The sequence below is a fragment of the Coregonus clupeaformis genome, chromosome 33, assembly GCF_020615455.1.
Source record: "Coregonus clupeaformis isolate EN_2021a chromosome 33, ASM2061545v1, whole genome shotgun sequence".
NCBI lineage: Eukaryota > Metazoa > Chordata > Actinopteri > Salmoniformes > Salmonidae > Coregonus > Coregonus clupeaformis.
The window spans coordinates 4,811,995-4,837,883 of record NC_059224.1 but is presented as its reverse complement, the minus strand read 5'-3'; the positions used below and the strand labels follow the sequence as shown (position 1 = coordinate 4,837,883).

Below are 25,889 nucleotides of genomic sequence, written 5' to 3'. Positions count from 1 at the left end.
AAATGTAGATAACACATTAATTTAAATAAACATCACTTGAGATCTACCAAAAAGTGTCCTACTAATGCTGACTTGACCCTAGACTTTGATCTATGAGACATCAAACATATGACGTTGGAAAATGGAGTGGCATTTCAGTCGCAATGCCTGTCTGTTTCTCTGAAAGTCTTCAGAGAGAAATCAATAGTGGTCTCCATAAGAAATAATCTGGAATACACACTACTACAGTGGCAAGCGGCCAACTGAGTGATGTGTGCGGTTTAAACGGCCCCAGCATTCTACCGCGCACAGCAAGCTATCTGTAGCTGTCCTGGGAGCTCGGCACTCCACTTCTCTCGCCTAGCTCTGCTCTTCTTCCTCATTTCCTCCCTCCTCCTCCTCCCCTCCCCTCCCTCTAAGTTCGATGCGATCGGCTCTTGGCCCTGCCGTGAGTTCTCAGTGCGGGTGACAGCGCTGCTGAACATGGCGTCAGACGGGATGATTTTAACAAACCACGACCACCAAATCCGGGTCGGAGTCTTGACAGGTAAATGCAGAATTGCATTGAGTGATTCATATTTCTCCGCGGCAGTGTGTGTGAATTAATTTCCATTGGTTGTCGGTTGGGGTGCCTCTCCCGGGCGTCACGTAGGCTAGGCTACATGTCAGTTGCTCTTGCGTGGTGGCTCTCTCTCTCTCTCTCTCCATCTCTCGCTGGTGTTGCAGCTCTCGCTGGTGTTGCAGCTCTCGGCGGTGTTGCAGCTCTCCGCGGCTGGTCAGCACCTTGCGGTGCGATGTTGTTTAGAAGCCCCCTTATTTTTCTTACCGGACCAATTGATTTAACACATCCTCCAATGCGACAGAAGATGACAATGTAGGCTACATTAATACAAACCTGTTCGGGGTTTCATTCATTGTCATGGTATTTGCTTGGTAGTTTTTCCCGGTGAAGGGCTCAGTTTTGTGTGTTGAATTATTGAAATCCCTTATCTGCTTGTCAAACCTGAAAATTACAACTGACTGTGTGCGGAGCTCGCGCGGTATGGATTTCGTCATTGACATACGGCTGACCACAGCTTTTCTTAAAATGTAGCCCATGACAGTTGCTGATGATCAGTGTATGTAGTCATATTTAAGCGTACAAAATGCCCGTGTTAACTGCGAAATGCATGGCAATGCAGGCGCAATGAATGATATCTGACTGATTTGTGAATGACAGCGCCAATTGAAGCAGTTGTTTAACGTGAGAGGCTCTGCTGGTTTCGTGGTCAGAATACAAGTTGAATCTACGGTGCATGACATTCCTTTAAATGCAGACATCCTTTGACGCTGACGGCCGGTTTACGATCAGAAGAAAAAAATAATATATAGGCTTGAAACTAACGTTATAGACTACACAAGAAAATGAAAATGGCTGTTTCTCTTCTATGTGTTTTATGTATGTTTGCTTTGTCATGCTTCTTATTCAGAGCTTTGAATAAAGGCGAATACAGTCGTGAGGTGTCATGAGAAGAAAGCAAATGAAATGTAACCAGCGATGTTAATATGGGCAAATACAGGCTTGCCTGTGCTAAACGGTTGCGGTCGAATTGGAGAAGGTGTCGGATGAGAAAAAGCGTAATGGATGATTCCATTTTTCACGATCGCGGTGTAGGCTATTTGTGATCGCCTATGACATTCTCCGTTATGGAAAATCCGGTTGGAAGGTGGTAATGTGTAGCAATGGAGGAATCACTGTAGATCCTGAAATCTGCTAGGGAAACCCCGGTCCCCCTTCCCTCCCTCCGCCTCTTCTCGCGCGGTAGAGAGAAAGAGACGGAGAGGGAGGGAGAGCTAGAGAGGGCTTGAGTACTTTCAGTACTGTCCGTGGTGCTGAAACAGCGTCAGTCACAAATCAGTGCCGTGCTAGCCCTGCGTTCCATTTCTCCCTCTCTCGCTGCGCTAAATACACCGTCAGAAAGGGAGTTTCACCACGTTGATAAGCATTCATTAGGCATAATGTAAACCGTGCTATGTTGATGTGCTGATTTTGGGGACGCAGAAATGCAACCCACCTACACGTCTTATTTGCGTCAGAGTTGTGGTTTTCGGCAGTTTCTGTTCCTTTTAGCGGCTGTTTTTCTTCCTCTCCTGGAGTTGGGATGGGGAGGTAGGTAGGCCATGTTGAGGGATCACACACACGTTTTGGGGAGTTTAATAAAACAGTGACTAAACCTAAATCTAGGTCCAAAATATCTTTACTCTATGACCTCTTCACAATCTCCCGGTCCAGAACAGACTACAGGAGGCGCACAGTACTACATAGAGCCATGACTACATGGAACTCTATTCCACATCAGGTAACTTATGCAAGCAGTAGAATCAGATAAAAAAAAACAGGTAAAAATACACCTTAAGGAACAGCGGGAACTGTGAAGAGACACACACACAGGAACAGACACAAGCATACCCACACACACGCTAGCATACCTTGTAATAGTGTTGTATGGTGGTATTATACATTTTGTATTGTAAATATGTAGTGGTGTAATAATGTTATATGATGTACTGTTTTATATTTTGTTTTATGTGTGATGTAAGTGCCTTAATGTATTTGGACCCCAGGAAGAGTAGCTGCTGGGGATCCCTACTAAATACAAATGCAAATGGAAAAACATTAGGCATGTTAAACACCAAACACATGAGTTCAATATAAGATATCACCAAAACCAACAACAACATCCACAAATAAACACCCACATCTTCTTGCTATCCTTACCAACCTCTACCATAACACCACACTGACCACATAGTCCCTCCTCCTCCTCCTCCTCCTCCTCCTCCTCCTCATATCCTCCTCACTCAGTGGCCTGACAGGGGATGTGGTGACATCAGGGCCCAAAGGAGCGCAGGGGAGAGGGGGGACGTCACCGGCCGGCCCCCGCTCAGGCCAGGGATGGAGGGGTGAAAGGATGGAGATCACAAACCTTTATCATGGTGTCTTTGGATACAGACTTAGGAAAGTAAAGCATGTAGATCCAATGTAGAAGTAGGCTTAATAACGTAGATTTGCACACTCTATAGCTGCAATGCAAATGACAGCAGGGGCATGGCTAAGGCCGGCCAGGGGAGAGGGAGGGAGAGAGAGAGAGAGAGAGAGTGTCACGATCGTCGAAAGGAGGAGACCAAAGCGCAGCGTGTTGAGCGAACATCGTAGACTTTATTATAAAGAAACCACGATCAAAACAACAAACCAAATATGACGAAAGTGAAGTCCAATACTGATAATGACTAACAGCAACAAGGAAACAAAAACCCACAAAACCAAGGTGAAACCACACAGTATAAATATGGCTCCCAATCAGAGATAACGAGCCGACAGCTGACACTCGTTACCTCCGATTGGGAGTCATATGACTAATCAACATCAAAACCAAACATAGAAATGAAACAACTAGATCCCACATAGAACTACACCCAAAAGAAAATGACAACCCTGGCTCACTACTAAGAGTCCCGGAGCCAGAACGTCACAGTACCCCCCCCTAAAGGCGCGGACTGCGACCGCGCCTCACAACCCTACAATAGGGGAGGGCTGGGTGGGTGTTGCTCCCCGGAGGCGGTTCCGGCTCCGGCTTGACCACCACCCCACTATAGTTACTACCCGCTTTCTTAACCTCCTCCCAATGACCACCCTCCACTTAAACCCACCTGGATTAAGGGGCAGCACTGGACTAAGAGGCAGCACCAGGATAAGGGGCAGCACCGGACTAAGGGGCAGCACCAGGATAAGGGGCAGCACCGGACTAAGGGACAGCACCTGACTAAGGGGCAGCACCTGACTAAATGGCGGATCCTGGCTGGCTGGCTCTGGCGGATCCTGGCGGGACGGCTCTGGCGGATCCTGGCTGGACGGCTCTGGCGGATCCTGGCTGGACGGCTCTGGCGGATCCTGGCTGGACGGCTCTGGCGGATCCTGGCTGGACGGCTCTGGCGGATCCTGGCTGGACGGCTCTGGCGGATCCTGGCTGGACGGCTCATGGCTGGCTGACGGATCTGGCTGCTCATGGCTGGCTGACGGATCTGGCTGCTCATGGCTGGCTGACGGATCTGGCTGCTCATGGCTGGCGGAAGGCTCTGGCTGATCCCGTCTGGCGGAAGGCTCTGGCTGCTCCGGTCTGACGGAAGGCTCTGGCTGCTCCTGTCTGGCGGAAGGCTCTGGCTGATCCTGTCTGGCGGAAGGCTCTGGCTGATCCTGTCTGGCGGAAGGCTCTGGCTGATCCTGTCTGGCGGAAGGCTCTGGCTGATCCTGTCTGGCGGAGAGCTCTAGCGGCTCCGGTCTGGCGGACGGCTCTGAAGGCTCATGGCAGACGGGCGGCTTTGCAGGCTCAGTACAGACGGGCAGTTCAGACGGCGTTGGGCAGACGGACAGTTCAGACGGCGTTGGGCAGACGGGCAGTTCAGGCGCCGTTGGGCAGACGGGCAGTTCAGACGGCGTTGGGCAGACGGACAGTTCAGGCGGCGTTGGGCAGACGGGCAGTTCAGACGGCGTTGGGCAGACGGACAGTTCAGGCCCCGTTGGGCAGACGGCAGACTCTGGCCGTCTGAGGCGCACCGTAGGCCTGGTGCGTGGTGCCGGAACTGGAGGTACCGGGCTGAGGACACGCATCTCAGGGCTAGTGCGGGGAGAAGCAACAGGGCATGCTTGGCCCGGGGACGCACCGTAGGCCTGATGCGTGGTGCCGGAACTGGAGGTACCGGGCTGAGGACACGCATCTCAGGGCTAGTGCGGGAAGCAGCAACAGGGCATGCTTGGCCCTGGGGACGCACATAAGGCCTAGTGCGGAGAGCAGCAACAGGGCATGCTGGACCCTGGGGACGCACATAAGGCCTAGTGCGGAGAGCAGGAACAGGCCGGGCTGGGCTGGCGACGCGCACCGTCTCCCTGGTGCGGGTGGCCGGAACAGGCCGGGCCGGGCTGGCGAGCGCACCGTATCCCTGGTGCGTGGAGCAGGAACAGGCCGGGCTGGGCTGGCGACGCGCACCGTATCCCTGGTGCGAGTGGCCGGAACAGGCCGGGCCGGGCTGGCGGCGCTACCGTATCCCTGGTGCGTGGAGTAGGAACATGCCGGGCTGGGCTGGCGACGTGCACCGTATCCCTGGTGCGAGTGGCCGGAACAGGCCGGGCCGGGCTGGCGAAGCGCACCCTATCCCTGGTGCGTGGAGCAGGAACAGGCCGGGCTGGGCTGGCGACGCGCACCGCATCCCTGGTGCGAGTGGCCGGAACAGGCCGGGCCGGGCTGGCGTAGCACACCGTGGACCTGGTGCTTGGGTAGGAACAGGCCGGTCCGTACCGGGAACACACACCACTGGCCTCAACCGAGGATCAGGAACGGGCCGGACCGGACTGGCAACACACATCAGTCTTTCACGCCGTGCCACAAACACTTCCCTCCCTCTACTCGCCAATGGCTCCCGTACTCCATTAGCCTTCTCTCCTTTTCTCCCTGTGGCAGCCTCCTGCTGCCCAGCCGCCATGTGCCCCCCCCAAAAATTTTTTGGGGTTGCCTCCCGTCCTTCCGACGATGGCCCTGCCGATGCCGTTGCTCCTCTCGCCGTCGCCTCTCCACCGTCTCGCTCCATGGTCGGCGATCCATACCATCCAGGATCTCCTCCCAAGTCCAGGACCCTTTACCGTCCAACAGTTCCTCCCATGTCCAGACCCTTTGCTCCTGGACGCGCTGCTTGGTCCTTTTATGGTTGGGTTTTTCTGTCACGATCGTCGAAAGGAGGAGACCAAAGCGCAGCGTGTTGAGCGAACATCGTAGACTTTATTATAAAGAAACCACGATCAAAACAACAAACCAAATATGACGAAAGTGAAGTCCAATACTGATAATGACTAACAGCAACAAGGAAACAAAAACCCACAAAACCAAGGTGAAACCACACAGTATAAATATGGCTCCCAATCAGAGATAACGAGCCGACAGCTGACACTCGTTACCTCCGATTGGGAGTCATATGACTAATCAACATCAAAACCAAACATAGAAATGAAACAACTAGATCCCACATAGAACTACACCCAAAAGAAAATGACAACCCTGGCTCACTACTAAGAGTCCCGGAGCCAGAACGTCACAGTACCCCCTAAAGGCGCGGACTGCGACCGCGCCTCACAACCCTACAATAGGGAGGGCTGGGTGGGTGTTGCTCCCCGGAGGCGGTTCCGGCTCGGCTTGACCACCACCCCACTATAGTTACTACCCGCTTTCTTAACCTCCTCCCAATGACCACCCTCCACTTAAACCCACCTGGATTAAGGGGCAGCACTGGACTAAGAGGCAGCACCAGGATAAGGGGCAGCACCGGACTAAGGGGCAGCACCAGGATAAGGGGCAGCACCGGACTAAGGGACAGCACCTGACTAAGGGGCAGCACCTGACTAAATGGCGGATCCTGGCTGGCTGGCTCTGGCGGATCCTGGCGGGACGGCTCTGGCGGATCCTGGCTGGCTGGCTCTGGCGGATCCTGGCGGGACGGCTCTGGCGGATCCTGGCTGGACGGCTCTGGCGGATCCTGGCTGGACGGCTCTGGCGGATCCTGGCTGGACGGCTCTGGGGGATCCTGGCTGGACGGCTCTGGCGGATCCTGGCTGGGACGGCTCATGGCTGGCTGACGGATCTGGCTGCTCATGGCTGGCTGACGGATCTGGCTGCTCATGGCTGGCTGACGGATCTGGCTGCTCATGGCTGGCGGAAGGCTCTGGCTGATCCCGTCTGGCGGAAGGCTCTGGCTGCTCCGGTCTGACGGAAGGCTCTGGCTGCTCCTGTCTGGCGGAAGGCTCTGGCTGATCCTGTCTGGCGGAAGGCTCTGGCTGATCCTGTCTGGCGGAAGGCTCTGGCTGATCCTGTCTGGCGGAAGGCTCTGGCTGATCCTGTCTGGCGGAGAGCTCTAGCGGCTCCGGTCTGGCGGACGGCTCTGAAGGCTCATGGCAGACGGGCGGCTTTGCAGGCTCAGTACAGACGGGCAGTTCAGACGGGCGTTGGGCAGACGGACAGTTCAGACGGCGTTGGGCAGACGGGCAGTTCAGGCGCCCGTTGGGCAGACGGGCAGTTCAGACGGCGTTGGGCAGACGGACAGTTCAGGCGCCGTTGGGCAGACGGGCAGTTCAGACGGCGTTGGGCAGACGGACAGTTCAGGCCCGTTGGGCAGACGGCAGACTCTGGCCGTCTGAGGCGCACCGTAGGCCTGGTGCGTGGTGCCGGAACTGGAGGTACCGGGCTGAGGACACGCATCTCAGGGCTAGTGCGGGGAGAAGCAACAGGGGCATGCTTGGCCCGGGGACGCACCGTAGGCCTGATGCGTGGTGCCGGAACTGGAGGTACCGGGCTGAGGACACGCATCTCAGGGCTAGTGCGGGAAGCAGCAACAGGGCATGCTTGGCCCTGGGGACGCACATAAGGCCTAGTGCGGAGAGCAGCAACAGGGCATGCTGGACCCTGGGGACGCACATAAGGCCTAGTGCGGAGAGCAGGAACAGGCCGGGCTGGGCTGGCGACGCGCACCGTCTCCCTGGTGCGGGTGGCCGGAACAGGCCGGGCCGGGCTGGCGAAGCGCACCGTATCCCTGGTGCGTGGAGCAGGAACAGGCCGGGCTGGGCTGGCGACGCGCACCGTATCCCTGGTGCGAGTGGCCGGAACAGGCCGGGCCGGGCTGGCGAAGCGCACCGTATCCCTGGTGCGTGGAGTAGGAACATGCCGGGCTGGGCTGGCGACGTGCACCGTATCCCTGGTGCGAGTGGCCGGAACAGGCCGGGCCGGGCTGGCGAAGCGCACCCTATCCCTGGTGCGTGGAGCAGGAACAGGCCGGGCTGGGCTGGCGACGCGCACCGCATCCCTGGTGCGAGTGGCCGGAACAGGCCGGGCCGGGCTGGCGTAGCACACCGTGGACCTGGTGCTTGGAGTAGGAACAGGCCGGTCCGTACCGGGAACACACACCACTGGCCTCAACCGAGGATCAGGAACGGGCCGGACCGGACTGGCAACACACATCAGTCTTTCACGCCGTGCCACAAACACTTCCCTCCCTCTACTCGCCAATGGCTCCCGTACTCCGTTAGCCTTCTCTCCTTTTCTCCCTGTGGCAGCCTCCTGCTGCCCAGCCGCCTAAGCCATGTGCCCCCCCAAATTTTTTTTGGGGTTGCCTCCCGTCCTTCCGACGATGGCCCTGCCGATGCCGTTGCTCCTCTCGCCGTCGCCTCTCCACCGTCTCGCTCCATGGTCGGCGATCCATACCATCCAGGATCTCCTCCCAAGTCCAGGACCCTTTACCGTCCAACAGTTCCTCCCATGTCCAGACCCTTTGCTCCTGGACGCGCTGCTTGGTCCTTTTATGGTTGGGTTTTTCTGTCACGATCGTCGAAAGGAGGAGACCAAAGCGCAGCGTGTTGAGCGAACATCGTAGACTTTATTATAAAGAAACCACGATCAAAACAACAAACCAAATATGACGAAAGTGAAGTCCAATACTGATAATGACTAACAGCAACAAGGAAACAAAAACCCACAAAACCAAGGTGAAACCACACAGTATAAATATGGCTCCCAATCAGAGATAACGAGCCGACAGCTGACACTCGTTACCTCCGATTGGGAGTCATATGACTAATCAACATCAAAACCAAACATAGAAATGAAACAACTAGATCCCACATAGAACTACACCCAAAAGAAAATGACAACCCTGGCTCACTACTAAGAGTCCCGGAGCCAGAACGTCACAGAGAGAGAGAGAGGGAGAGAGGGAGAGAGGGAGAGAGGTAGAGGGCGAGGGAGAGAGGGAGGGAGGGAGGGTAGATATCTCAAACCTTTATGTTGGTGCATTTTGATTTATCGACTTATCAAGAATGTAGCCAGCATAGAATTAGAATGACTAGAACAGGCAATATGACTACAACAATATAGCTGACATGGCATTGTAATGTAAAAATGTATGTGTGTGTATGTATGTATGTGTCAGTGTCAATGTCTATGAACTGCACACTCCAATGCTAATTATTTATTAAATAGCCAATATTTATTTAGGGTCTCCTCTAGGTTGCCAGGGGTTTGCCTTTGGATAGACATTAATTGGTGCAATAATGTGTGTACTATAAGTATGTGGGGAAATGGATGCAAGGATTTGTTTGTGGAAATAGTCATGGAAAATAGGTGTTTACGTGTGTGTGTTCTGTGTTTACGTGTGTGTGTGTCCTGTGTTTACGTGTGTATGTGTGTGTGTGTGTGTGTGTGAGAGAGACAGAGAGAGGTTTTAATTGTCTCTATCTGGGGTGGCCTGAGGGTGTGGACAACACCATTCTCCAACACGCTCTCCTTGCTGACCGTCCTCCTGTCCTGTTTGTGTGTGTGTGTCTCTCTCCACCTTTTTAATGACTCCTTCTGCATTCCCTCCCACACACACACACACACACACACACACACACACACACACACACACACACACCATCCATCCAGCTGCTCTCCTCCCCAACAGCCTGCGTGGCCTCATTGTGGTGTGGTGCTGCTGGGGAGAGATGATCCACCATGCGGAGAGTGGGTGTTCTCTGATGTAGCAGGCAGAGCCGGACTCTGTCACGTTAGATGTGCACGCACTCGGCTCCCACAGCTGTGTGTGTGTGTGTGTGTGTGTGTACTTGCATGCATGTGTGTTTGTGTGCTTGTTCATCCGCATGCATGTGTGTGTGCTCTCTGTCTTTGTGCACTAATAATACTGAGCTCTGGCTGAAACACACAAGCTTAGCAAATCCCCCTGGTCCCAAATATAGCTACTGTATGCATACCTTCCATGAACACAATAGAACAGCTCAGTGCAAAACCCATGCAGTGGCTTTTAATCTGTAGAAACCCTGTGCTACCATATCCTACATGACCGTAGCAAAGCATCTATAGCTTGATCCATGGTGTATATAGCATTACAGCCCATTGATGCTTGGCTACTGTTAGTGTAGCAGATACACACACACACACACACACACACACACACACACACACACACACACACACACACACACACACACACACCCATACAACATAAACACCCATGCTGCTGAATAGACAGACATGGACAGTAAACACTCAGGAGCAACCTACCAATGAGAGAGAGCCCTGGGTCAGAAATCTCCTCTCTGCGGCAGACAAATCCCTCTCTCTCTTTCTTTTTTCACTCCTTTTTTCACTCAGCCGTAACAACTTAGAGAAGCCCAGAGAGAGAGCGAAAGAGAGAAAGAGAGATGTGTGGGCGGAGCTCCAAACTTACATGTAGCTATATCAGAAAGACATGAATCGACACCAGATGCCCCAATACAGCTGTATTTACAGTCGCTCGCAAACAATTAAATATAACACTTAAAAAAGATATATATACAGTATATGGATTACTGTCCATTTGTGATCAAAGGTAATTTTTCATTATGATTCCTCCTCGGCAGTCTATAGAAGAGGGAGTTGGAGAAAGGGAAGGAAGGAGAGAAGGGGGAATGGTAGAGGGAGGTGGGGAGGGGGAGGGATAGAGGGAGGTGGGGAGGGGGAGGGGAGGGAGAGAGAGAAGGGGGAATGGTAGAGGGAGGTAAGGAGGGAGAGAAGGGGGAATGGTAGGGAGAGGTGGGGAGGGGGAGGGGGAGTGGGAGGGAGGGAGGGAGAGAAGGGAGAGGTAGGTAGGGAGGGAGAGAAGGGGGACTGGTAGAGAGAGGTGGGGAGGGGGAGGTAGGGAGGGAGAGAAGGGGGACTGGTAGGGAGAGGTGGGGAGGGGGAGGGAGGGAGGTAGAGAAGGGGGAATGGTAGAGGGAGGTAGGGAGGGAGAGAAGGGGGACTGGTGGGGAGGAGGGAGAGAGAGAAGAGGGACTGGTAGGGGGAGGTGGGAAGGAGGGAGAGAGAGAAGAGGGACTGGTAGGGGAGGTGGGAAGGAGGGAGAGAGAGAAGAGGGACTGGTAGGGGGAGGTGGGAAGGAGGGAGAGAGAGAAGAGGGACTGGTAGGGGAGGTGCGGCAGGGAGCCTAGCAGTTAAGAGCGTTGGGCCAGGAATCGAAAGGTCGATGGTTTGAATCCCCGAGGCCGACTAGTTGAAGGAAGGGGGACTGGTAGGGAGAAGGGGGACTGGAATGGGGACTGGTAGGGGTAAGGCAGGAAGGCAGGCTCTGTGGGATGTCCCATCTTAAAGGGGGTACCTCACCACCACCTTTCCTACGGGGGATATAAAGGAGCGCTCTAGCAGTTAGATTGGTTATTGTGAGGGAATACAGGGTTTAATATTTTTCAGAATTGCTGACTGTGTGTGTGTAGTGCATGTGTGTGTCTACATATATGTATGTTAGCGTACATGCATGAGTGTGCTTGTGCCCATACGTGTGCTTCCGTGTGTGTGTGTACACACATTTGTGTGCGGAGGGCCAATGCAATAACTATTTAATCTCTTTTTCCACATAATTACATCTCTGGAGGTTGTCCCAAAATCACCTTACTACAGCCCCAGACCTAGTAGCACTGAGGCATGCTGGGAACAGGAAACCAGAGAAGCAGCCAGTCAGTCAGCGATCGGCCTGGACGGCTTGCGTGCCAGACTGTCCTGCCCAGAATTAGGAGACCCTGTCATCTGTCTCTGAATGGGCTTGGTTAGCTTCCAAGTTATGGAGCAATCTGCTCTCCAAGTCTGCTGTGAATGGCAACACATGGGGCTGGGCGTATGCTCTGTCTGTGGTGATTGGCTACACACCCATGCACTCTCTATAGTGATTGGCTACCCACCCATGCTCTCTCTGTGGGGATTGGCTACACACCCCATGCTCTCTCTGTGGTGAATGGCTACACATCCATGCTCTCTCTGTGGTGATTGGCTACACATCCATGCTCTCTCTGTGGTTATTGGCTGGGCTGGCCTTGGTGATATACAGTAGGTCTCACCTTGAGGGGGTTCGTTTATCTGGCCCGGGTTACCCTGGTGGGAGGAGTTTGAACCGGGTCAAAAGGGATTGCATTCGTTTTGGAACTGGGATGCCTCCCGGGCGTGAGCCAGGTTCCCCGCTCTGGCCGACGGCGAAGTCGGCTCAAAAGTGACGTAATTAAGCACGTGGAGTGATCAGTAGGATTCAGTGTTTTCGCATGCAGAGGTGATTGCTTTTGATTAAAACGCTTTATCTGCCTTCCCAATGACAACTAGTTTGAAAATTCTAACATTTATTTTAGGCAAAAGAGATGTATGTTCCTGGACGATGCACCATGCTGCCTTGTTGACAACATGACTAAGCGGCACAGATTACTGTTTGATTTTAGAAGGGCGCTCCTCCCTCACCGCTTTCGCCCCAATGACGTGACGGGCCATTGCCCGGTTCAACCCGGGCCAGCATAATATATCTCCCTCATTGTCTTGTCCTGGGGCTATCTACAGTGGCTTGCGAAAGTATTCACCACCCTTGGCATTTTTCCTATTTTGTTGCCTTACAACCTGGAATTAAAATTGATTTTTTGGGGGTTTGTATCATTTGATTTACACAACATGCCTACCACTTTAAAGATGCAAAATATTTTTTATTGTGAAATAAGACAAAAAAAATACAGAAAAATAGCAAAAGCAAAATAATGTTATTGTCAAACAAACAAGAAATAAGAAAAAAAAACAGAACATTTGAGCATGCATAACTATTCACCCCCCAAAGTCAATACTTTGTAGAGCCACCTTTTGCAGCAATTACAGCTGCAAGTCTCTTGGGGTATGTCTCTATAAGCTTGGCACATCTAGCCACTGGGATTTTTGCCCATTCTTCAAGGCAAAACTGCTCCAGCTCCTTCAAGTTGGATGGGTTCCGCTGGTGTACAGCAATCTTTAAGTCATACCACAGACTTTCAATTGGATTGAGGTCTGGGCTTTGACTAGGCCATTCCAAGACATTGAAATGTTTCCCCTTAAACCAAATCTATGGAAGACTGAAACAGGTTTCCCTCAAGAATTTCCCTGTATTTAGCGCCATCCATCATTCCTTCAATTCTGACCAGTTTTCCAGTCCCTGCCGATGATAACCATCCCCATAGCATGATGCTGCCACCACCATGCTTCACTGTGGGGATGGTGTTCTCGGGGTGATGAGAGGTGTTGGGTTTGCGCCAGACATAGCTTTTTCCTTGATGGCCAAAAAGCTCTATTTTAGTCTCATCTGACCAGAGTACCTTTTTCCATATGTTTGGGGAGTCTCCCACATGGCTTTTGGCGAACACCAAACGTGTTTGCTTATTTTTTTCTTTAAGCAATGGCTTTTTTCTGGCCACTCTTCTGTAAAGCCCAGCTCTGTGGAGTGTACATCTTAAAGTGGTCCTATGGACAGATACTCCAATCTCCGCTGTGGAGCTTTGCAGCTCCTTCAGGGTTATCTTTGGTCTCTTTGTTGCCTCTCTGATTAATGCTCTCCTTGCCTGGTCTGTGAGTTTTGGTGGGCGGCCCTCTCTTGGCAGGTTTGTTGTGGTGCCATATTCTTTCCAATTTTTAATAATGGATTTAATGGTGCTCTGTGGGATGTTCAAAGTTTCAGATATTTTTTTATAACCCAACACTGATCTGTACTTCTCCACAACTTTGTCCCTGACCTGTTTGGAGAGCTCCTTGGTCTTCATGGTGGTGCTTGCTTGGTGGTGCCCCTTGTTTAGTGGTGTTGCAGACTCTGGGGCCTTTCAGAACAGGTGTGTATATATACTGAGATCATGTGACACTTAGATTGCACACCGGTGGACTTTATTTAATTAATTATGTGACTTCTGAAGGTAATTCGTTGCACCCGATCTTATTTAGGGGCATCATAGCAAAGGAGGTGAATACATATGCACCCACCACTTTTCCGTTATTTATTTTTTATAATTTTTTGAAATAAGACAATTTTGTGTATGTCCATTACATGAAATGCAAATAAAAATCCATTCAAATTATAGGTTGTAATGCAACAAAATAGGAAAAATGCCAAGGGGGATGAATACTTTTGCAAGGCACTGTATATTTGTGTGTCAAACAGAGTAGAAGTTACTCCACCGATCCACCCCAGACCCAGCCCCAGCCCCAGCCCCAGCCCCCAGCCCCAGAACCAGCCCCATCTCTCTCATCCCATTATGGTTTTTACAGCTGGCCCCTCTCCCCCCACTCCATCTTATTAACCACTGTGATGTTTAATTACATTAGCAAGGCGCTGTATAAGGATAATAGACTCTAAGCTATGTACTAATGCTAGCTAACTAGGACATGTATTCATTCAATAGTTGTCTGTGATTTTCCAGCTTATGCTAGCTAGCATAATGCTAACATTACAATATGTTAAACATTTTTAGAATGGATGTCTATGAGATTCTTTAGGTCTATGCTAGCATTATGCTAACATTACTGTTTGGTAGAGATGTATTTTTCAACTCTCCTAGGTGGGACTTGTATAGCAGGACTGACCCCGCTGTCTGTCTCTCTCTCTCTCTCTCTCTCTCTCTCTCTCTCTCTCTCTCTCTCTCTCTCTCTCTCTCTCTCTCTCTCTCTCTCTCTCTCTCTCTCTGAAACACACATACACACACAGAACTACACACACATTTACACAGAGACTATACACACACAATCACACACACACACACACTGTCTCTCTCTCTCTCTCACACACACATGCACACGCGCACACACACACCAAGCTGCACAACCTCAATGTGGACAGTGGGAAGGCAGAGGGAGGGACCACATGACTGGAATAGACAATATGGGATGAGGGACAGAATGACAATTAAGTCTTTCTCTGCAAAATAATTATTTCAGTGCTGAGCAGTGTAGGTGGGGGAGGCAGGCGTCATCGTCATCACCATCATCACCATCATCACCATCATCATCATCACTCTCTCTCTTTCTCTCTCTTTCCTCTTTCTTTCTCTCTCTATCTCTCTCTTTCTGTCTTCCTTTACTTGTGGTAAAGGAGCAGTGTATGTGTAAAACTCTATTTACAGTGCCTTGCAAAAGTATTCATCCCCCTTGGCGTTTTTCCTATTTTGTTACATTACAACCTGTAATTTAAACGGATTTTTTTAGGATTTCATGTAATGGACATACACAAAATAGTCCAAATTGGTGAAGTGAAATGAAAAAATTTACTTATTTCAAACAATTCAAAAAAATGTATAACGGAAAATGGTGCGTGCATATGTATTCACCCCTTTTGCTATGAAGCCCCTAAATAAGATCTGGTGCAACCAATTACCTTCAGAAGTCAAATTATTAGTTAGATTGCACACAGGTGGACTTTATTTAAGTGTCACATGATCTTAGTACAGTTGAAGTCGAAGTTTACATACACTTAGGTTGGAGTCATTAAAACTTGTTTTTCAACCACTCCACAAATGTCTTGTTAACAAACTATAGTTTTGGCAAGTCGGTTAGGACATCTACTTTGTGCATGACACAAGTCATTTTTCCAACAATTGTTTACAGACAGATTATTTCACTTTTTCAGTGGGTCAGAAGTTTTCAAAAGTTTACATACACTAAGTTGACAGTGCCTTTAAACAGCTTGGAAAATTCCAGAAAGTGATGTCATGGCTTTAGAAGCTTCTGATAGGCTAATTGACATAATTTGAGTCAATTGGAGGTGTACCTGTGGATGTATTTCAAGGCCTACCTTCAAACTCAGTGCCTCTTTGCTTGACATCATGGGAAAATCTAAATAAATCAGCCAAGACCTCAGAAAAAAAATATAGACCTCCACAAGTCTGGTTCATCCTTGGGAGCAATTTCCAAACGCCCGAAGGTACCACATTCATCTGTACAAACAATAGTACGCAAGTATAAACACCATGCGACCACGCAGCTGTCATACCGCTCAGGAAGGAGACGCATTCTGTCTCCTAGAAATGAACGTACTTTGGTGTGAAAAGTGCAAATCAATCCCAGAACAACAGCAAAGGACCTTGTGAAGATGCTGGAAGAAACAGGTACAAAAGTATTTATTTCCACAGTAAAACGAGTCCTATATCGACATAACCTGAAAGGCCACTCAGCAAGGAAGAAGCCACTGCTCCAAAACCACCATAAAAAAGCCAAAGAACGTACTTTTGAAGAAATGTCCGCTGGTCTGATGAAACAAAAATAGAACTGTTTGGCCATAATGACCATCGTTATGTTTGGAGGAAAAAGGGGTTTACTTGCAAGCCGAAGAACACCATCCCAACCGTGAGGCACGGGAGTTGTAGCATCATGCTGTAGGGGTGCTTTGCTGCAGGAGTGACTGGTGCACTTCACAAAATAGATGGCATCATGAGGAAGGAAAATTATGTGGATATATTGAAGCAACATCTCAAGACATCAGTCAGGTAGTTAAAGATTGGTCACAAATGGGTCTTCCAAATGGACAATGACCCCAAGCATACTTCCAAAGTTGCAGCAAAATGGCAAGGTTTTGGAGTGGCCATCACAAAGCCCAGACCTCAATCCTATAGAAAATGTGTGGGCAGAATTGAAAAACCGTGTGAGAGCAAGGAGGCCTACAAACCTGACTCAGTTACACCAGCTCTGTCAGGAGGAATGGGCCAAAATTCACCCAACTTATTGTGGGAAGCTTGTGGAAGGCTACCCAAAACGTTTGACCCAAGTTAAACAATTTAAAAGCACTGCTACCAAATACTAATTGAGTGTTTGTAAACTTCTGACCCACTGGGAATGTGATGAAAGAAATAAAAGCTGAAGTATATAATTCTCTCTACTATTATTCTGACATTTCACATTCTTAAAATAAAGTGGTGATCCTAACTGACCTAAAACAGGGAATTTCTACTTGGATTAAATGTCAGGAATTGTGAAAAACTGAGTTTAAATGTATTTGGCTAAGGTGTATGTAAACTTCCAACTTCAACTGTATATATACACACCTGTTCTGAAAGGCCCCAGAGTCTGCAACACCACTAAGCAAGGGGCACCACCAAGCAAGCGGCACCATAAAGACCAAGGAGCTCTCCAAACAGGTCAGGGACAAAGTTGTGGAGAAGTACAGATCAGTGTTGGGTTATAAAAAAATATCTGAAACTTTGAACATCCCACGGAGCACCATTAAATCCATTATTAAAAAATGGAAAGAATATGGCACCACAACAAACCTGCCAAGAGAGGGCCGTCCACCAAAACTCACAGACCAGGCAAGGAGGGCATTAATCAGAGAGGCAACAAAGAGACCAAAGATAACCCTGAAGGAGCTGCAAAGCTCCACAGCGGAGATTGGAGTATCTGTCCATAGGACCACTTTAAGCTGTACACTCCACAGAGCTGGGCTTTATGGAATAGTGTCCAGAAAAAAAGCCATTGCTTAAAGAAAAAAATAAGCAAACACGTTTGGTGTTCGCCAAAAGCCATGTGGGAGACTCCCCAAACATATGGAAAAAAGGTACTATGGTCAGATGAGACTAAAATTTAGCTTTTTGGCAATCAAGGAAAATGCTATTTCTGGCGCAAACCCAACACCTCTCATCACCTCTCATCACCCCGAGAACACCATCCCCACAATGAAGCATGGTGGTGGCAGCATCATGCTGTGGGGATGTTTTCCATCGGCAGGGACTGGGAAACTAGTCAGAATTGAAGGAATGATGGATGGCGCTAAATACAGGGAAATTCTTGAGGGAAACATGTTTCACTCTTCCATAGATTTGAGACTGGGACGGATGTTCACCTTCCAGCAGGACAATGACCCTAAGCATACTGCTAAAGCAACACTCAAGTGGTTTAAGGGGAAACATTTCAATGTCTTGGAATGGCCTAGTCAAAGCCCAGACCTCAATCCAATTGAAAGTCTGTGGTATGACTTAAAGATTGCTGTACACCAGCGGAACCCGTCCAACTTCAAGGAGCTGGAGCAGTTTTGCCTTGAAGAATGGGCAAAAGTCCCAGTGGCTAGATGTGCCAAGCTTATAGAGACATACCCCAAGAGACTTGCAGCTGTAATTGCTGCAAAAGGTGGCTCTACAAAGTATTGCATTTGGGGGGTGAATAGTTATGCATGCTCAAATGTTCTGTTTTTTGGTCTTATTTCTTGTTTGTTTGACAATAACATTATTTTGCATCTTAAAAGTGGTAGGCTTGTTGTGTGAATCAAATGATACAGACCCCACAAAAATCAATTTTAATTCCAGGTTGTAGGGCAACAAATTAGGAAAAAATGCCAAGGGTGGTGAATACTTCCGCAAGCCACTGTTACCCTTATTTTACCAGGTAAGTTGACTGAGAACACATTCTCATTTACAGCAACGACCTGGGGAATAGTTCCAGGGGAGAGGATAAAAAGCTATCTCATCTCTAATCATCTCATCTCTCTCTATCTCTATAGCTCATAGAAATCCACCATACTCATTGTAAATAGATCTTAATTGGATGGTGAGTTTGGGAAGAGAGGCTGACGTTATTTGGTGGATGAACACACTCTCATGCACTCTCACAGGCTCTTGTAAACCCTCCAGAGAAGTGTGTTCCAGCAGGGCTGGAAATCCATTTCCAGAGTTAGGATAGGTAGGAGAGGACATTTTGTTGAATTTTATTTGGAACGTGTCTCAACTAATAATACACACTCATCATGTGTCATTAATGTGAAGTGAAGTTGATGATTAGGGAGGCTATTCCTGGGGTAACATCTGGGCTTCTGGATGTGAGAAAGCTCATGTTAGCATTGGATGCTTACTGTGTTGGTACTGGAGATTGAACTTAGTAGGCTTGGGCGCTATACTGTATATACTGGGGTATATGGAAGAAGCCACGGGATGGTTTTTCAATACCCTCAAAACCATGTCAACTATTTCTTTGAAGTTTTTTAAATACATTTGAATAATTGTAGCTACTTTTTAAGTTCATACCTGCAGTCAACTTGTTTAATTCGTTAGGAGATAAAGCAAATTGTGTTCTTCATTTCACCTGTCACATTATTTTATGAAGCTTACTGTAGTTCCCCAGAACAGTTGAGCCAGTCACGTGTGCGTTTGTAAATAGCACAATGGGAGAAAGCGAGCTGGTGAGTCCATAGCGTCTTATATCTATTGGCGAGTCTCTGTTGTGCGGTGCACCGTTAGCATTTAGCTAACAACGTCTATATGATTCTGCTATTAGTTTGTGCTACTTCTGTTAGCATTCTGGTAATAGCGGCCCAATGGGCTTTTCTTGCATTTCTAGCTCCCCTTGTGTACTATGCCGGTACTACCATAAATCCCTGGGTGAGAGAAGGATGGTATGATGATGTGAAAATCTGTATACCGCCCAAGCCTAGAATTTAGCATTAGCATGAAGGTAGCTCAGGTCTAGCCTAGGTGAAGATAGCTGAGGTACTGATGAGCACAGAAGATGATAATCAAGACTGGAACCATGCTGGAATGAACAATGTAGAAGACCCTATCTGAGCCAGAACAGTACAGTTTGTAAGATAGTTTGGGAGAAAAAAACTGTAAAAGTCTGGTCTAGAATGATCATCTAGAATGGGTCAGACCAGGTGCTCTCTCATCTGATAATCTACAGTATCAAAGGATTAAGTCATGGTGGAAATAAAAAAGTGTGTTTGTAAGTGATGAGTCATTATATGGTCTGTCTGTACTTCCCTCCATCCTCATCCCTCTCTTCTCGTGTCCTGGTTGCTCGTGTTAATCAGGGCCAGGAGGGAGGCATCGATTCATGAGCCTCAGCGCACCTCCTCACGTTTTGTATCCTTCCACATCTAATGGAAATATAGAGCCCTTTCATGTTTCAAGTCTTTGGCTAGCATCTGTCTATCATACTCTTGGCTATTTCTGTGAAGTAGTCGTGGGATCTTCACTCGTTGTTTAGCTCCGTCAATATCGTGTCATCCTGTCTCTGCTGACTGAAAATCATTTATGTACAGTACCAGTCAAAAGTTTGGACACACCTACGCATTCAAGGGTTTTTAATTATTTTTACTATTTTCTACATTGTAGAATAATAGTGAAGACATCAAAACTATGAAATAACACAAATGGAACATGTAGTAACCAAAAAAGTGTTAAGCAAATCAAAATATATTTTATATTTTAGATTCTTCAAGTAGCCACCCTTTGCCTTGATGACAGCTTTGCACACTCTTGGCATTCTCCCAACCAGCTTCATGAGGAATGCTTTCTAAACAGTCTTGAAGGAGTTCCCACATATGCTGAGCACTTGTTGGCTGCTTTTCCTTCACTCTGCGGTCCAACTCATCCCAAACCATCTCAATTGGGTTGAGGTCGGGTGATTGTGGAGGCAAGGTCATCTGATGCAGCACTCCATCAGTCCTTGGTCAAATAGCCCTTACACAGCCTGGAGGTGTGTTTTGGGTCATTGTCCGGTTGAAAACAAATGATAGTCCCACTAAGCACAAACCAGATGGGATGGCGTATCGCTGCAGAATCCTGTGGTAGCCATGCTGGTTAAGTGTGCCTTGAATTCTAAATAAATCACAGACAGTGTCACCAGCAAAGCACCCCAACACATCACACCTCCTCCTTCATGCTTCACAGTGGGAACCACAAATGCAGAGATCATCCGTTCACCTACTCTGCGTCTAACAAAGACACGGCGGTTGGAACAAAAAATCTAAAATTTGGACTCATCACACCAAAGGAAAGATTTCCACCGGTCTAATATCCATTGCTCGTGTTTCTTGGCCCAAGCAAGTCTCTTCTTCTTATTGGTGTCCTTTAATAGTGGTTTCTTTGCAAGAATTCGACCATGAAGGCCTGATTCACACAGTCTCCCCTGAACTGTTGATGTTGAGATGTGTCTGTTACTTGAACTCTGTGAAGCATTTATTTGGGCTGCAATTTCTGAGGCTGGTAACCCTAATGAACTTATCCTCTGCAGCGGAGGTAACTTTGTGTCTTTCATTCCTGTGGCGGTCCTCATGAGAGCCAGTTTCATCATAGCGCTTGATGGTTTTTGCCACTGCACTTGAAGAAACTTTAAAGGTTCTTGAAATGTTCCGTATTGACTGACCTTCATGTCTTAAAGTAATGATGTACTGTCATTTCCCTTTGCTTATTTGAGCTGTTCTTGGCATAATATGGACTTGGTCTTTTACCAAATAGGGCTATCTTCTGTATACCACCCATACCTTGTCACAACACAACTGATTGGCTCAAACGTGTTAAGAAGGAAAGAAATTTCACAAATTAACTTTTTAACAAGGCACACCTGTTAATTGAAATGCATTCCAGGTGACTACCTCATGAAGCTGGTTGAAAGAATGCCAAGAGTGTGCAAAGCTGCCATCAAGGCAAAGGGTGGCTACTTTGAAGAATCTGAAATATAAAATATATTTTGATTTGTTTAACACTTTTTTGGGTACTACGTGATTCCATATGTGTTATTTCATAGTTTTGATGTCTTCACTATTATTCTACAATGTAGAAAATAGTAAAAATAAAGAAAAACCCTGGATAAGGCCATAAGCATTGTCACACTCTGGTTCTAGGACTTTTTGTGTTTAGTCAGGGTGTGTAGATTTCCGTGTGTTGTGTACTGTGGGTAGTGTCTAGGTGTTCGCGTTCTATGTTTGGTCAGTGACTCCCAATCGGAGGTAACGAGTGTCAGCTGTCGGCTCGTTATCTCTGATTGGGAGCCATATTTAAATGTCTGTGTTCACCTTGTGGTTGTGGGTTTTTGTTCTTTATTCAGTCGGTGTAACTGAGGACGTCACGGATCGTGTTTTGTTTTGTCGTGTGTTTCAAAATTAAAATCATCATGTTCACTCCCAACGCTGCGCTTTGGTCATACTTCATTGGCGATCGTGACAGAAAAACCCACCACAACGAGACCAAGCAGCAGTTGGATAACGGGTGGTGGAGCCAGAAGAGCGAAGGTTGGGAAAGGACTATGGAGGCCTGGTCCACCGAGAGGAGAGACCCCCAGAAAATTTTTAGGGGGGGGGCTCACGACGTCGGGGCAGAAGGTGTACGGCCCGGAGGAGTGCAAGAGGTTGGCAGATATGGCCGCCAGTTTAAGGGGGCCACTGGTTACGAAGGGGATGGAAAGTGTGGAGGCACGGCGAGAGGTACTGGGGGGTGTTTCCAGTCCGGTCCGGCCCGTTCCTGATCCCCGTGTAGGGCCAGGGGTGTGTGTCCCCAGTGCGGTTCTGCCTGTCCCTGCTCAACGCACCGAGCCTACGGGGTGCGTCGTCAGCCCTGTCCAGCCAGAGCCGTCCGCCAGACAGGATCAGCCAGAGCCTTCCGCCAGACAGGATCAGCCAGAGCCTTCCGCCAGCCATGAGCAGCCAGATCCTTCCGCCAGCCATGAGCAGCCAGATCCGTCAGCCAGCCATGAGCAGCCAGATCCGTCAGCCATCCATGAGCAGCCAGATCCGTCAGCCAGCCATGAGCAGCCAGATCCGTCAGCCAGCCATGAGCCGTCCAGCCAGGATCCGCCAGAGCCGTCCAGCCAGGATCCGCCAGAGCCGTCCAGCCAGGATCCGCCAGAGCCGTCCAGCCGGGATCTGCCAGAGCCGTCCAGCCGGGATCCGCCAGAGCCTTCCAGCCGGGATCCGCCAGAGCCTTCCAGCCGGGATCCGCCAGAGCCGTCCCAGCCAGGATCCGCCAGAGCCGTCCAGCCGGGATCCGCCAGAGCCGTCCAGCCGGGATCCGCCAGAGCCGTCCAGCCGGGATCCGCCAGAGCCGTCCAGCCGGGATCCACGCACCAAGCCAGGGGCGCGTGTCGTCAGTCCGGTTCCGGCCAGCGGGGCTAGGCAGGACCAGGGGTACTTTGGGGGTTGGAGAGGAAGTGGGGAGGAAGCCCGAGCCGGAGCCGCCGCCGAGGAGGAATGCCCACCCAGCCCTCCCCTGTTTGCTTGTAGTTAGGCGCGGTCGCAGTCCGCGCCTTTGGGGGGGGGTACTGTCACACTCTGGTTCTAGGACTTTTTGTGTTTAGTCAGGGTGTGTAGATTTCCGTGTGTTGTGTACTGTGGGTAGTGTCTAGGTGTTCGCGTTCTATGTTTGGTCAGTGACTCCCAATCGGAGGTAACGAGTGTCAGCTGTCGGCTCGTTATCTCTGATTGGGAGCCATATTTAAATGTCTGTGTTCACCTTGTGGTTGTGGGTTTTTGTTCTTTATTCAGTCGGTGTAACTGAGGACGTCACGGATCGTGTTTTGTTTTGTCGTGTGTTTCAAAATTAAAATCATCATGTTCACTCCCAACGCTGCGCTTTGGTCATACTTCATTGGCGATCGTGACAAGCATTCAGGAAAACGCTCATCTAGAGGCGGCACTCCTAGTGGCCGGGGACTTTAATGCAGGGAAACTTAAATCAGTTTTACCTAATTTCCATCAGTGTGTTAAATGTTCATCCAGAGGAAAAAAATCTCTAGACCACCTTTACTCCACACACAGAGAGCGTACAAAGCTTTCTCTTGCCCTCCCTTTGGCAAATCTGACCTTAATTATATCCTACTGATTCCTGCTTACAAGCAAATACTAAAGCAGGAAGCACCAGTGACTCGATCAATAAAGAAGTGGTCAGATGACGCAGATGCTAAGCTACAGGACTGTTTTGCTAGCACAGACTGGAATATGTTCCGGGATTCTTCCGATGGCATTGAGGAGTACACCACATCAGTCACTGGCTTCATCAATGAGTGCATCGATGACGTCGTCCCCACAGTGACCGTACGTGCATAGCCCAACCAGAAGCCATGGATTACAGGCAACATCCGCACTGAGCTAAAGGGTAGAGCTGCCGCTTTCCTGGCGCTTATAAGAAATCCCGCTATGCTCTCTGACGAACCATCAAACAGGCAAAGCGTCAATCCAGGACTAAGATTGAATCGTACTACACCGGCTCCGATGCTTGTCGGATGTGGCAGGGCTTGCAAACTATTACAGACTACAAAGGGAAGCACAGCCGCAAGTTTCCCAGTGGCACAAGCCTACCAGACGAGCTAAATTACTTCTATGCTTCCTTCGAGACAAGCAACACTGAAGCAGGCATGAGAGCATCAGCTGTTCCGGACGACTGTGTGATCACGCTCTCCGTAGCCGATGTGAGTAAGACCTTTAAACAGCTCAACAGTCACAAGGCCGCACGGCCAGACGGATAACCAGGACGTGTACTCAGAGCATGCGCTGACCAACTTGTAAGTGTCTTCACTGACATTTTCATCCTGTCCCTGACTGAGTTTTGTAATACCAACATGTTTCAAGCAGACCACCCTGTGCCCAAGAACACTGAGGTAACCTGCCTAAATGACTACAGACCCGTAGCACTCACGTCTGTAGCCATGAAGAGCTTTGAAAGGCTGGTCATGGCTCACATCAACACCATTATCCCATAAACCCTAGACCCACTCCAATTTGCATACTGCCCCAACATATCCACAGATGATGCAATCTCTTTTGCACTCCACACTGCCCTTTCTCACCTGGACAAAAGGAACACCTACGTGAGAATGCTATTCATTGACTACAGCTCAGCGTTCAACACCGTAGTGCCCTCAAAGCTCATCACTAAGCTAAAGACCTTGGGACTAAACACCTCCCTCTGCAACTGGATCCTGGACTTCCTGACGGGCCGCCCCCAGGTGGTAAGGATAGGTAACAACACATCTGCCACTCTGATCCTCAACACCGGGGCCCCTCAGGGGTGCATGCTCAGTCCCCTCCTGTACTCCCTGTTCACCCATGACTGCATTGCCAGGCATGACTCCAACACCATCATTAAGTTTGCCGACGACATAACGGTGGTAGGCCTGATCACCGACAACAATGAGACAGCCTATAGTGAGCAGGTCAGAGACCTGGCCGCGTGGTGCCAGGATAACAACCTTTCGCTCATTGTGATCAAGACAAAGAAGATGATTATGGACTACATGAAAAGGAGGACAGAGCACGCACCCATTCTCATCAACGGGGCTGTAGTGGATCAGGTTGAGAGCTTCTAGTTCCTTGGTGTCCACATCACCAACAACCTATCATGGCCCAATCACACCAAGACAGTCGTGAAGAGGGCACGACAAAGCCTATTCCCCCTAAGGAGACTGAAAAGATTTGGCACGGGTCCTCAGATCCTCAAAAAGTTCTACAGCTGCACCATCGAGAGCATCCTGACTGGTTGCATCACTGCCTGGTATGGCAACTGCTCGGCCTCCAACCGCAAGGCACTACAGAGGGTAGTGCATACGGCCCAGTACATTACTGGGGCCAAGCCTCCTGCCATCCAGGACCTCTATACCAGGCGGTGTCAGAGGAAGTCCCTAAAAATTATCAAAGACTCCAGCCACCCTAGTCATAGACTGTTCTCTCTGCTACCGCATGGCAAGCGGTACCGGAGTGCCAAATCTAGGTCCAAGAGACTTCTAAACAGCTTCTACCCCCAAGCCATAAAACTCCTGAACAGCTAATCAAATGGCTACCCGGACTATTTGCATTGTAGGGCTTGTAGGTAAGCATTTCACTGTAAGGTTTACACCTGTTGTATTCGGCGCATGTGACAAATAAAAATTGATTTGATTTGAATGAGTAGGTTTGTCCAACCATTTGACTGGTACTGTATGTTTCCTTATAGATAAACTAATTGCGTCATTATGTTGTTGACTTTGATGCCTCACTCCAGTATTTGCTCTACATGGCTCTGTTACCTTGGAGACTTGATACTTACATGAAATTGGATAGAAATTGCATAGATAAGATGTTATATTTATATCATATTGAAGCTGTTCTTTGGGATTCATGCAGTGTGTTACAGAAAGAGTTATTGGATCTTGTTAGGGATTATTCTTCAACACAAAGTCACTGTGTAGTGCTGCTGATGGAGTGACTTTGTAGTCAAACACATTTTCAACATTACACTAATACAATTATATATCCCACCATACGCAACACACACTTTTCTCTCACACACACACACCTTTTCTCTATTTCATACACAC

At 49.1% G+C, this 25,889-nt stretch overlaps 1 protein-coding gene across 16 annotated transcripts in view; it reads left to right on the top strand.

Moving 5' to 3' along the window:
• Positions 1 to 383: 383 nt before the first annotated feature.
• The window catches only part of LOC121548493 (gephyrin), a 166,354-nt gene continuing 140,848 nt past the window's right edge, over positions 384 to 25,889 (top strand). For 9 of the 16 annotated variants that reach the window (XM_041859935.2, XM_041859940.2, XM_041859942.2 and 6 more), the window contains exon 1: positions 384 to 526. In XM_041859935.2, the coding sequence (XP_041715869.1) occupies positions 463 to 526 (64 nt within the window). In that variant the 5' untranslated portion in view covers positions 384 to 462. The remainder of the gene's footprint in view (positions 527 to 25,889) is intronic. The other 7 variants (XM_041859946.2, XM_041859947.2, XM_041859939.2 and 4 more) reach the window with 1 other exon arrangement.